The sequence below is a fragment of the Triticum urartu genome, chromosome 3A (genome assembly GCF_056163025.1).
Source record: "Triticum urartu cultivar PI428250 chromosome 3A, HENAU_Tu73, whole genome shotgun sequence".
Taxonomy (NCBI): domain Eukaryota; kingdom Viridiplantae; phylum Streptophyta; class Magnoliopsida; order Poales; family Poaceae; genus Triticum; species Triticum urartu.
The window spans coordinates 676,470,007-676,483,295 of NC_141875.1; the positions used below are offsets into that span (position 1 = coordinate 676,470,007).

Consider the following 13,289-nt stretch of genomic DNA (forward strand, 5'->3'; position numbering starts at 1 on the left):
AAATAATCCCAGACTTAGTGAAAACAACTAAGTCCCTGAAAACAGATTTACCGGGTGCCTCACTTTGCAAGATTGCACAAGTCACCACACACATCCTAAAAATGCATGGGTTGCACCTCTGGAAAGAAGAAAAAATCCTTAACAAAACATATGAAGGACTCACAGGCATATCATGCACACAATAATCATGGCAAAAATGACAAAAGTCTAAGATGAACTAGCAGATCTGACAATTAACTCAGGGATCCCTCTTCTAATAGTATTTTGGGCATCAAGATGAGCTCAAATGAAAATTATGCAATGGAATGAAATGATATACTCGTCGAGGCGAACATTTTGATATACTATATGCCCAAATCGGAGCTACGGATGCGGAGATACGGCCGGTCAAAGTATGCTCGAAAAACAGGGTTTGGAGGAGAAAAGTCAACCGTTAGGGTTTTTTTGGATCTAGATCTGGCGCGACACTGTAGCAGTTCCTGTAGCAGCCGCGCCGAGGTCGCCGGAGATGGTTCGCCGGAGTCGAGGGAGGTGGCCGGAGTGGGACTTGAGGGGAAGGAGAGGCCGGCCGGTGTGGGGGCTCGCCAGGGCGGCGACTTGGCGCGGTGGGGCGGCGGCGATCTTCGAGGCGGCCAGCGTCGGGCTCTCCTCTCGCCGGCGACGAGGAACGGGGCGGCCGGCGCCGGACTTGGCTGCCGGCGGCGGCCGGTCGCGGAGGGGGCGAAGGCGGCGCGGGCGGCGGGGTAGGCGAGGCTGGCGGCGGCGACTTCGGGCCGCGGGGGCCGGGAACGGGCCTCCCGGGCCGGCGGCTGCGGCGGCGGCGACAAGTGGCGGCTGGCGAGTGGCAACGGGGTGGATCGGACGTTGTCCGGTGCGGGCCAGACACGTCCGGTGCGGCGGAGATCTTTTTTTTGCTAGGGTTGGACGGGGAGAGATCCGAGATCCGAAAACGGAGGGGTGTATATATAGGCATAGAGGGAGCTAGGAGAGTCCAAATGAGGTGCGGTTTTCGGACACGCGATCGTGATCGAACGCTCTAGGACATGGAGCAGAGTTTGGTGGGTTTTGGGCCAAATTGAAGGGGTGTTGGGCTGCAACACACACGAAGCCTTTTCGGTCCCTCGGTTAACCGTTGGAGCATCAAACGAAGTCCAAATGATACGAAACTTGACAGGCGGTCTACCGGTAGTAAACCAAGGCCGCATGACAAGTCTCGGTCCAATCCGGAATTGTTTAATCCCCACACACGAAATAAAGCTAGAAATGACCACCGGAGGAGAACGAAGCGCCGGAATGCAAAACGGACAACGGGGAAAATGCTCGAATGCATGAGATGAACACGTATGCAAATGCAATGCACATGATGACATGATATGAGATGCATGACAAAGACAACAACACACGGAGACAAAGACACGAACCCGAGAAATAAATATAACTTAACGCCGGAAACGGCAAGAGTTGGAGTACAAATAGGGAAAGTTATATCCGGGGTGTTACAGTTAACCCTAGAAAGAAGAAACCCACTTTAGCCCGCGTAATCACTGTGTATATCACGACGAGCAGCTCTACTAGAACAAGATCTGTGATGGCCTGGACCGCCAGAAAGCTAGGTCACCCGCCGCGCTAGGTTAACCACTACGACGAAAACAATGACAGTTCGTTTGATGCTGCCGCGAGTGAGACAAACCTGGGGAAACGGGATGCGGTACCTGCGAGCGCTGGAGGTTGACGACGGTGCCGCGCGCGCTCTCAGACGAGATCGCCGGCGATAATATCGCCGCCGCCGATATTCCTAGAGAACCTCACCAGACCTGCGTGAATGATGGAGCTGCGTGATTGATGGATCGGCCGTCGGCAGGTCCTACCTGGTCGTGGGGTCGTGTCATCCTTTTTTCTGGGATGTCACTGTATACATACGTATGGGTCATACGGGTTATACGGGGCTTGGATATGGGCAGCGGCGGGCCGGAGAAAAAATAGATGACGGGGGTCAAGAATACCCCTAGGAAATTGAGTTAGGGGGGGGTGCACCGAAGCAAGCCTCCCGGGAGATCACCCCTTTGAAAAAAAATCCAAAACTCCTCTCACAATATCCTCTTTTATTCCCCTCCCCCCCTTCCTTTGAAAGAAGCGTGCCGGGAGGCCATCCGGGCCAGGTGCTTTGAGGGGGCCGATTCGGAATAATACATTGCTGATTTCCACTGTCGTGAAATGTTTTGTTAACGCATCATTCATGTCATGGTCGACGCGCTCAGCCACAAGCTCCACTATATCCGTGGGATCAACACCATCTTCTTTCTCATAAAGGGTCCTGAAGAAGGAATTCGTCATATTATGGATGGTACTCTCGTCCTTCACCCACACACCACTGTCATCCTTCAGCTTAGATATTGTGTTCTTTTTCCTTCTTCACGTCGCTTTCCGCTGGAACCACTTAGTGTTTCTGTTCCCCTCTCTAATATATGTGAGTTAATTGCACAGAAGTATCACAATTGGGACATTGGAAGCAGATTGGTATCAAGTTTGATAATTTTTACGTGTCAGTACCAACTTTGAGGCGAGGCGTTACAGAATGGACTAACCGACATAGAAACACGTATTGACGGTGAAACTGATAGCGGGGCCTGCTCGTCAGGGGCTGACATGGCATCTTCTTTCACAAGAAAAACCCCTTGGTTTATATTTAGGGAGCCGATAAGTGCCACACACGTGGGCGTTAGGAAGTCCGCCACACATTTTGTGTGGTGTGTAAGAGGAACAGCCCACACACCTACGTGTGGGCAAAATAACTAGTGCCCACACGCCTCCTTTTTTTCCCTCCCGACCCCTTTCACACGCGTGCGTGTGGGCGAAGTTGATAACGCCCACACGCCCGTATGTCAGGCCTCGTACCTCCTGGTCCCGCACGCCACGTGTGACGGTCACCGCGCGCCCGCAGTTGCCATGGTCCAGACCCTCGTCCATGTTCGTTTAACTGCAGTTGCCATGTCGCTGAACTACGGTTGGCATGTCGGACAACTGCAGTTGCCATAGTTGCTCAACTGCAGTTGTCATGTATGGTCTGATCTAATGTAGTTGCCATGATTTCATAACTTTAGGAGTTGTCACATACTAACACTAGGCAGTTGAGAGAGTTGCCATGTGCTCACAAGCATGCTAGGGCAGTTGTCATGTAAAAAGAAAGAGTTGCCATCTGCTTACGTGCACGTTAGGGCAGTTGCCATGTACATGCACGTTAAGGGCAGTTGCTATGTACATGCACGTTAGGGGCAGTTGCCATGTACCATGCAGAAACATATGGCAACTTGGTAAAAGAGAGTTGCCATCTGCTTACCTGCACACTAGGCAGTTGCCGTGTACCCTGCAAAACACATGACAAACTCGGGTAAAAAAAGAGAGTTGCCACCTGCTTATAAAGCAACATAGGAGCAGTTGCTATGTGCACTGCAAAACACATGGCAACTAGCAGCTTGGGTGTGGGAGAGGAGACGGGCGTATGGGTGAGATGGCAAATGCCCACACACTAGCCCTTGTGTGTGCATGCAAAGTGGCGTGTGGGCGAACTGCTAAACGCCTACACTTCAGCCTCTCCTGTGTAGTGAAACGGCCGTGTGGGCGACCGGCTGAACGCCCACACACCAGACCAGTCCTACGTGGCACTAGAAACATGTCAAGATTCGTGCACTCACGAACGAACGCGGACCCATGCGTGTGAGCGAGATGCAAACGCCTACATGTGTGGGCGTTAACATTTTCGTATATTTAATCACACAAAGACCTCTTTTGCGGAAAAAACTCAAAACCACAAAAAACTACATTCCGCGCGCCTGGGGATTCGAACCCGCGACGCACTACCCGAGGAAAAGCGCGGTGACCACTGCCCTACAACACTTCGTTCGGTAATCGATGCTTAAAGGTTTTTATAATAACGTGGAAACCATTTTTGTTGCGGGACAACTGTTCTGTTTTTTAATGCGTTTTTTTCATATTTCTTTTATCCTTTTTTAGGCGAAAATCGTGCCGCTTTATTTAACCGAAGCTAGGAAAATCGCCACTTGGTATTTCTTTTATCTTTTAAGACACGTCCTGGCCTTCTTCCGGTTTTCCTTTTTAAAATTTTGCGCATCTCGTAAACTTTTAAACTTTTGTTCATATATTATACAATAGTGATCAGTATGTATTTATAAAATAATTTTCAGTGTGTATTTACAAAAATATCGCATAATAAATAGTTTAGTATAAGTTTAAAATATGTCGAGTACTGAGAAAACGTTCACCGTTTCCTACAAAACCTATATAAAAAAGAAATGTGCGTAAATATAAAAATGGAAAACCCGAAGAATACCCAAGATCTAAAAAGAAAAAAGAAAATTAAACATGATTTTACACAATAATTTTTTAATACACGTTGAACCTTTTTTGAAATGTACATGTATTGACGCTGAAACTGATGGGTGGGACCCACCAGTCAGGACCCACCAGTCACGTGTAAAAAGAAAACAAGAAAAAGATGAAACTAAATTTGAGAGTGGATATGCGTTTTTTCTCCTCTCGAGAGTTCACTGTGCTTGAAGATTCGAAGGAGGCTGGAGCCCATTCGGCCCCATTCCTCCTCAGCCAGGCTGGGCCTGGGAGGCTGTTTCTGTCCATTCTAGTGCGCTCCCACCTCAGTGTCTATCCACTCCCCATCTCTCCCCCTCAGTCGCCGGCGGCGCTGCGTGCGTTTCCCCCAAATCCCACTCAAACCCCTTCTCGCCGGCAATCCGATTCCGGCACAGAAAAGCCGCAAACCTGTCAGTCCCTATCCGAGCAGGCCTCGATGTCGATGCCCAAGGCTCTTTTTAAGCGCGACCCGGCCACTGCTCGCCACTCGATTCGTCGCGCAGCTGGAGGTGGCTCTCTCATGGCCAGGGCCACGGCCAGGACCAGCCGCGCGCGCGGGGCGGCTCGCTTCCTGCGCCGGCAACGTGCCGACCGGATGAGCGACCTCTCCGACGATCTGCTCCTCCTCGTCCTAAGCCGCCTCGACACCCGCACAGCGCTCGCCGCCGGCTCGATCTCCAGGCGCTGGGCGCACCTCCCGCGCGAGCTGCCGGCCTTGGACCTGAAGGTGAGCGACATACTCCCGCCGCGCCACGGCCGATGGGTCCGCCTGCACCGCGACATCTACAGCAAAGTGGCGGCCTATCTACAGTACAGACGCCACGCCGTCAGACTGGAGCTCCTGCCTAACATCAAGAGGTACGAGCGCCGCGCCATGCGCGCCTTGAACAGATCCGTCGAGAGCCTCTTGCAGCAAGGACCTCGCTCTCGCCGGGGGGTCCTCAAGAGGCTGAGTCTTGAGTTCTACACCACCGGCAACGGCTGCTGCATGAACCGGCTCATCGCGGAGGCCATCGATGCCTGGGGCGTCGAGGACCTGGACGTCATCGCCAAGCCACTGTACTTTGAGATGGACGTCGTCCACGCCTTTCCCAGCCATGGCATGTGCAAGGACCCCGGCGCCGCATCCCTGCGAAGCCTCAAGCTTGGGGGCTGCCTGCTCCCGCCGCTGCACGAGTACAGTGCGCTCACCATGCTCGTCCTGCGAGACATACCGGAATCGAGGACGCCCCCGGCCGCCTACGAGGCTGTCTTCACCTCGTGCCCAAAGCTGCAGACCCTGCACCTCATCTCCTGCAGCTGCAGGAGCACCGACTCGGGCACAACCTTGCCGGTGGTGGTGGACGCCCCCAGCTCAGAGATCAGAGAGCTTGTCGTGGAGAAGTGCGCATTTCAGTGGATACGGCTGAGGACTCTCCCCTGTCTCGAGAGGCTAGCCTCCCTGGGAACCAGAGTCTTCTTCGAGTATAATAACTTGATTCCCTCCCTGAGGCAATGCAACTTCGCCCTGCGCCTCGGTGTCATGCTAGAAGGCGCGCGCCAATACTTTGCAAAGCGGCTGAAGCTAGAGCTTGGCATGTTTCTTCGGTGCACCCCCAACATAACCAGCCTCATTGTCCGGTTCACCGGTCCTGACAGATGGATCGTGCCGTCTAGCTCCCCGTTGTCGTATTTGCCTAACCTGAGGCGGCTGCTGGTGACGGATGTGCCGTCTTCCTGGGATGCCTCGTGGCCTCGTCTCTTTCTTGAGATGACGCCTGCCCTGGAGATCCTACACGTCAACATTGCCTCCTGCAAGGACAAGCCTGGCAAAGAAATTTCATGGCAGCCCAGCGAGCTTCTGCAGCATCACTTGAAGGAGTTTGTGGTTACTGGTTTCGAGGGAACCAAAAGGCAGATTTACCTTGTCAATTTCGTCGTCGGAGCATGCACGGCGTTGCGCCGTGTCGCCTTGTTCAGGAACGGGCATGCGCAGGGAAACGGGCTCTGGGACTGGGAGATGGTGACGCAGCCACACTCGTGGACGGACGAGGAGAAGGACTACACGCTGAAGCAGATCATGGATGGGGTTTCTTCCTCACCTGCCCAACAACTAGTTTTTGGCTGAATTTTCTCACAAGTCACTCTTTTAGTGTTCCTTATCCCTGTTTACTCGATGTAAGTTGTCATTATCTCTGTCACAATTAGCGTGTATCTTGATGCTTTCTTAATTTTTCTGTGCTAGGCAGTGTGGGCATTTTTCAATAAATTCGATTTCTTTTGCTTGGTTAAGTTTTCCATGTCCACCAATATATCTAGAAAAAAGGGATTTGAATGTGGCTTCTTCCTGTCCACGAATATTGGGGCGTCACAGTTCTTGAAAACCAAAATAGATTATCCATTTTGTTTCAAGAGCTATGGATTAAATATAAATGAAAATTTGCATCAAGGTAGATTCATGAACTATTGATATGCTTAAATGTTTTCGAAAGTCCTATTCTGCTCCCAAGCTCAAATGGTCCCTTATGAATAGTAAAATCAAAAAAATAGTAAAAAATTTCAAAAACTCTGATTTTTTTTGTGGTAAACTTTAACAAATGTTTTGTATGATTGCAAAATTTCAGCACGGAATGACAATGTGGAAGTGGCAGAAAAAAATCAGCACTCCAAAATGTTTTAAAACTAGCATTTTTGGAACATCGATTTTGTTTTTTCAACTTCCACGAATATCATTTCGTGCTGAAATTTTGCAAGTTTATCAAAGTTTACCACAAAGAAAATTCAGATTTTTTTGCTTTTTCTATTGTACTGTTTATAAGAGAGCATTTGAGCTTGGGAGTAGATACTCCATGTCCAAATGTTTTCAAGTTTTTGTATCAGTGTATTCTGGTGATTCTGTAGTTTGGAGCACCGGGAGAATCAGGGAGCACCTGAAACTTTCCCGCTTAGGTTCTGCTATTTATCATTGGACTAAAATAACAACATCAGTCAATCGATATCATGGATGGCGTTTCTTCCTCAGCTGTTCGACTTTGTTTTTGCTGAATTTTCTCACAGGCCTCTGATATTTTTGTGTCTCTTGATGCTTTCTTCTTTTGTTCTAGGTAGTGTGCGCATTTTTCAGTAAACTTGAATAATTTGTTTCGTTAAGTTTTACATGTCTTTTCGCAACAAAAAGTTTTCCATGTCCACCGGCAGCTCAAGTAACGTATCTTTTGAGGAATGTCGGCACGTCACAATTCTGGAAAACTTTTTTTTTGTCCTTTTCGTTTCTCGACCTGTGGATTGAATATAAAATGAAAATCTCCGTCATGATACATTCATTAGCTATTGGTGTCCATCAAGTATCGGGGCGAGAGAAGAATCCTATCCCTCCCCTCCCCTCCCGTGTCGCTCCCGCGAGCGACCGGGGGGCTCTCCCTAGCGCCGCCGCCGGGCCGTCCTCCCTTCCCTCGCCGCCGCCGGTTCGCGCCACCGGGCAAAGCCCGGTCGGCATCAGCGGCGGTGGGGTCCCCCCCCCCTTCGAAGACGGCCGGCGCGGGCCGCGAAGCTTTGGATGGTGGCGATGCGCGGGCGCGGGACGCGTCGGCGCGGTGGCGGGCGTCTGGTGGCGGTGGCGCGGACGTGTGGCCTGGCGTGGTGGGCTGCGTGGTGGCGGCGCCCGTCGTGGCCGCGGCGGCCCGATCTGGTCCGGTCCGGGCCCGGTCCAGGCCCGATTCGGGCGGCGGTGGCGGCGGATGGCTCGGTGGCTTGCCCTCTCGCTTGTGGAGGTCTGCATCCTGCCTCCATGGGTGGTTGGGGTGGCTGCTGCGCGGCTGCAGGGCGGGTGGCGACGCGTCCGTCTTGGATCTGGAGGTGGGATTTGTTGGACGACACGGGTGGGGCAGCGGCCTGGTGTAGCCGTTGCTCCGGCCGTGGGCGGCGGCGCGCGGAGGTCCGGCACATGGTGGTGGCCTCCCGGGGACGCGGCGTCTACACGGTGGTTTGGCGGATCTGCCCGCGGCGACGACCGACTATCTCCGGCATCGGTTCGTTTGCGGTCGGACCGCTTTGACCGTCGTTCCATCTCCTCGTCCTCCGGGCGATACTTCGGTCCAAGGGCCAACCCTCTCCCAGCTGTGGTCCATCGCTCGTCTCACGCCCGGAGCTGCAGGACGGAGCTCGTCTCGCGCTCGGGGCCGCAGGACGCCTGATGGAGGCCAGTTTTGGCCGGCCTAATGGTCTCGGCGCTGGGGGTCGTCCAGGGGTGCGAAAGTCGGGGCCTTTTCGCTCGTCTCTTCGGTTGGGGTAGCGGCGGGTCTCGGGTCAGGTGGTGCCTAGGTCTTGGATGCCGGGGCGGCGGCCACGGTGGTGGTAGCGTGGTGTTTTTGGGCAGAGCTCGTGGCTTGGTGCTGCCCGGTGGCCATGGCCGTGCGGGCGGCGTGGCAGCCGGGGTGCGGCATTCGGTGGCGGTGAGGGGTGGCCGGGGTGAAAACCTGTTCTTTCTGCGGACAGACCGGCGGCGGCGAAACTCGTTCCCTTCTTGAAGGCATCGTCGTGGCTCTCATCGCCCATCGTGTGCTCCAGGGGAAACTCTGATCCTTGGATCGGGCGGTGGCGGCGCTCCGGTGTCGTATCCATGCTGAAAGCGCCGCCTTGGAGTCCACGGATCATCGTATGCGGCTTCATCTCTTCGTAGTTAGGGGTGGTGTTGCTGCGCTCAGCGCCTGTGTATCATGCCTTGGGTGTGTGCATTTGTTGTGATGGCGTGTCTGTATCGGGATGTTGGTGATCTTTGCTTTATATATATAGCGGGGCGGAAGCCTTTTTCGGTATAAATGTTTTCAATTATTTTCGCTAGTGTCATGTGGTGATTATTTTGTTTTGGAGCACTTGGAGGAGCACCTGAGACTTTCCCGTTTATTAGATGGACATGCAGAGTTCATTTAACTTCCTTTTCTTTTTTTATTAACACAATACAATGGCACATGCTCACATATAGGCATTCATATGATGCACGCATGCACACATTAATCCTATGAGCACCTCTGAGAGTGACGACACCATAGACCTAGTAGTCGACGGAACTTTTGCTCCCACTGAACCAACATGTCTGAGAAGTCTGAAATAAATCAAAAAAAAAATGCAAACACTAGTGTCAAGTCTAGGGCTTGAACCATAATAGGCTGGTTCCACCACAAGGAACCTAACTATCTAGGCTACGTTCAGTTCATTTTCATTTAATTTTTGGTGTACATCTAGTCTCCACTATGGCTGGGTATTAATTTCCTTGGTTTTGCTTATTAGTTGCCTCAAATTGCAATTTTCATCAGCAGATTTTTGGCGAATCTATGACCGCCACATCGAGCACCAGCAAGGCCCTCGACATGAGCGATCTGAGACCGAGAATGGCATGGCCGCAGCGTCGCCAGTGGGGAGGATTCTCAGGTTCGACTGTTTCGGGTGCGTGGGGTTCACTGATGACACATTGGGGAAGAAGAAAATTGTCCCTGGATTTGGATAGGAGGAGGAAGAAGAACGTGAGGCGTTGGATTTGCATGGAACAGTTGGGAAAGGCGGATAGCAAATCGACTTCAGTAAAAACAATTTACTAACCAAGGTGTTTTTCATTGGGGGTTCTCTCATTTCTTCAAGCAATTTTGCTTTCTCGGACTTAGAAATGCATTGTTGGAGTCCTAATTTCCTAGATGATGGGCTGCATTGCTGCAAGATCTGAGCTTTTGCAGGGGCAAATGGCAAATGCATGCAATGCAGTTAACAAACTGGTGTGTAACTGGAATCATGTTTATATGTTGTAATGTACAACAGTTTAGCTAAATGACAGTCGATTGAATTTTAAATTTGGGTCAATCAATTTTGAATGGTTCGCTGGAGTGAGCCGGAGGGAAAGAAGGGGCTCGCCGGAGGGCAACCCCATTATCTATCTTAGGGTTTAGGGTGGGGCGGCGGTGGGGCTTCGCCGGAGAAAAAAAACTAGAGCGGGCGGGGCTAGAGGGATGGTCGGGGGCGGCGGCAAGATCGGCAGTGGGGGTGATTTAGGGGAGGGCGGGGTGGCGAGGCGGTTGCGGGCAGCGGGGGCCGGCGGCCCGTGCGGCGGTCTGGGAAGAAGAAGAGTTGAGGTAGTGGAAGAAGAAGGGCCAGACGCTGTATGATCTTCCTCCAACGGTCCAGAACGGTCGACTGACCCAAATTTAAAAACCAATGGACTGACATGTAGCTGCACCCAATGTACAATACATACGGCATTAACCGATCGAACAGCATTATGTACGCATAAGGTGGATTCTCATATTGTGATCACATGTAGTGTACGTAGTACTGTAGTATAACTCTGTAACTGCAAGCTAGTACTCCATGCGCATCAGCCATGCATTTGTATGGGGCTGTCTAGCTCAGAGCCAGAGGGCGCCGGCCTGGCGTAGGAGCGGCACGAGCTGGCCGCCGAGGTGCAGCGCCATGACCTTCTCGGTGGGGCCGACGAGCGCACCACCGATGAAGACGGCCGGCACGGGCGGGCTCCGGCCGACCATGCCAGCGAGCGCCCTCTCAACGTCCTTCCCGCGGGGGTCTTTGTCCAGCTCGTGCACCGTCCAGCTGACGCCCATCTCCTGGAAGAGCGTCTTCACCACGTGGCACATGCAGCAGTTGTTCATCCCGAAGATGACCACCGCGCGCTCCGACGCCAGCCTCCTCACCCTCTCCGCCATTGCTGGTAGCTCTCTCCTTCTCTCGATCTCGATTGATTGATCTTAACTAGCTCCCTTCACTTGGGTAGCCAGCGATGCTTTTGTTTGTGACGGTGATGAGATGATCTGAAACGGTGCTAGCTACTTATAGATGACTGGGGCAAGTGGACCGTTAGAGTGATGGGGTGATCTGTGATATCACGTTGTGCGTGGCTAATCGCGGAAGAATAGGTGTTCTCTATGTAGAGATTCTGCCACTTTTATGATCTTTGCTTTTTGGGAGGGGCAAAATCTCACGGTTACCTATATTATTCGATTCAGTAAACTTTGTACGATGAGTATGACGTACGCGATATGGTTCCTTTTTAACGGATGTTTCGAATAAGTGAAAATGGAGGTGAATTAATATTCGACTTCCTTGAATCAGGCTACCATATGTATTCTCGACGTGTTACCACAACGTCATCATGAATTTCCACGTTGATGTTGGAAGAATAAGTAGGCAACGAAATTCCAACGCCGACTAGGTGGCAGTAGGTACTCAAAGAATAAAGCGTCCCCTGATACCATGTGAATGTCGGCAGAATAAACATGCAACCAGAAGGCAGCCTGGACCTTGTAAATGCATCATTTCCACTCTGTAAGCATTAAGTACAACAAATATATATGTAATATAAGCCTTCCGAATAAAAGTAGTAGAAAAACATATTGTACATGTATACTTGATGCATCTCTTATCATCCATCAAAAGTTAACCAGAAGTATTATAGAAATTCATGAGAAGTACAAATACATCAAACATAGAAAAATACATCGAGGTCTCTGAACCACCGAACTGTTGGAAATATGAGCAATTTACCAAATAATTTTATTAATAGAAATACTAGATAAAGCATGACTAATATAGTAGAAATAAAACAAGTCATGCGTTCTGAGAGTGAGAAGGTAAATAACTTCTGCATATATGAACCGTAGACTATCATATCTAAAGCAGACAGTATAGCAAGTAGCAAATTTAAAGTAGAACCTATCATGTGTAGGACAAGGACTAGAACAAGGAACTGCGGCAGAACCTTTAACAGGAAAGACAGGAACACGTACGGGACAGCAGCAGCAGAAGCGCTGGACTTGGGGTCGGTGTCCGCGCCTGCCATGTCGTCGAGGAGGTCGTGGACGTCGGGGAAGAAGTCGTCGGCGACCGGATCGTCCGTGATGAAGCAGCCAGTAGTCGCGCTGAGCGCTCCCCAAAAACCTTATCACCCTTCTTCCGTACATGACTCAAAAGATGCGGTTTCGGAGGCCTACTGTCCCGACCTGCGGTGCACGCCGCAAGACGGGATGAGGAAAAACGTAGCAGCAGCGCAGTGGTCGGAACTTTGTGGCGAGGGGAAGAGGAGCTTCTGTTGTGTCTCTCTGGAGAGGAGCGACCTCTCTTATATAGGCACAGGAGAAGGACGCGAAGAGGCTGCGGCAGTAGGTGAAGCAACGAAGGGAGACGAAGCGAACAGGCAGCGGCTCATTCCCGCAACCCGCGGCGCGGCGCGTCGTGACGAGGCGTAGCGGGCAGCGGAGGAGGAGCGCGCGTGGATATCCCTCTTGTTCTCATGCTCGTACAAGTGGGGAAAGAACCTCCCTTATAAGGAGGTCCAACTCCCGCTAAACTAGCAATGTGGGACTAAACTTTAGTAGTATCCCTTGCCTTGCACAAATGGGCTAAGTGGGCCTTTAGGATTTATTAGGAATTTCTGAAATAGTTATTGGGCTGCCCAAAATAGACTAAATTCCAACACGAACAACCACTACGGCCATCGAGCCGATGCGTTGATATTGCACTTCCATACCAGAGCCGACCTGTCCTTGTCAATAACAGCCAGGATGTCTTCGCGCACGTGCCCCTAAGGACCAACACCTCACATTCGGGGTCATAGTCGTTGAACACCTGGATCAATCTGAAGAATCTGAAACCAAATCTAGTGGTCACATATGCATGATAAGAAACCCTAACCTCGCCACCCTGAGGACCTGATAGGAATGTACGCTGGAGCTTCGTCGTCTAATCCGTCTCAATGAATGATCTTGAGGAGGATATGAACCCAGATATGACTGACTCGATAAAGAAGTGTTGTCATCCGTCCGAGCGCCGCCTCTTTGAGAACTAAAATCCTAACCTATCTACTAGCCAGAGTTGAGACACCAGGATTCCCATTCCCACCACAGGACGTCGGAGCAGCACACAAA

General features: G+C 51.4%; 2 protein-coding genes across 2 annotated transcripts; one reads left to right on the top strand and one right to left on the bottom strand.

Moving 5' to 3' along the window:
* The first annotated feature begins 4,628 nt into the window (after window positions 1–4,628).
* LOC147981442 (uncharacterized) lies at window positions 4,629–6,821 on the top strand. Its single transcript, XM_087513958.1, has one exon. The coding sequence runs from the start codon at window positions 4,823–4,825 to the stop codon at window positions 6,491–6,493; it is 1,671 nt and encodes a 556-aa protein (XP_087370084.1). The 5' UTR covers window positions 4,629–4,822; the 3' UTR covers window positions 6,494–6,821.
* A 3,756-nt stretch (window positions 6,822–10,577) lies between these two features.
* Window positions 10,578–11,155, bottom strand: LOC125531206 (putative glutaredoxin-C2). Its single transcript, XM_048695615.2, has one exon. It carries the CDS (start codon window positions 11,070–11,072, stop codon window positions 10,758–10,760), a length of 315 nt encoding a protein of 104 aa, XP_048551572.2. The 5' UTR covers window positions 11,073–11,155; the 3' UTR covers window positions 10,578–10,757.
* Between the last annotated feature and the right edge of the window lie 2,134 nt (window positions 11,156–13,289).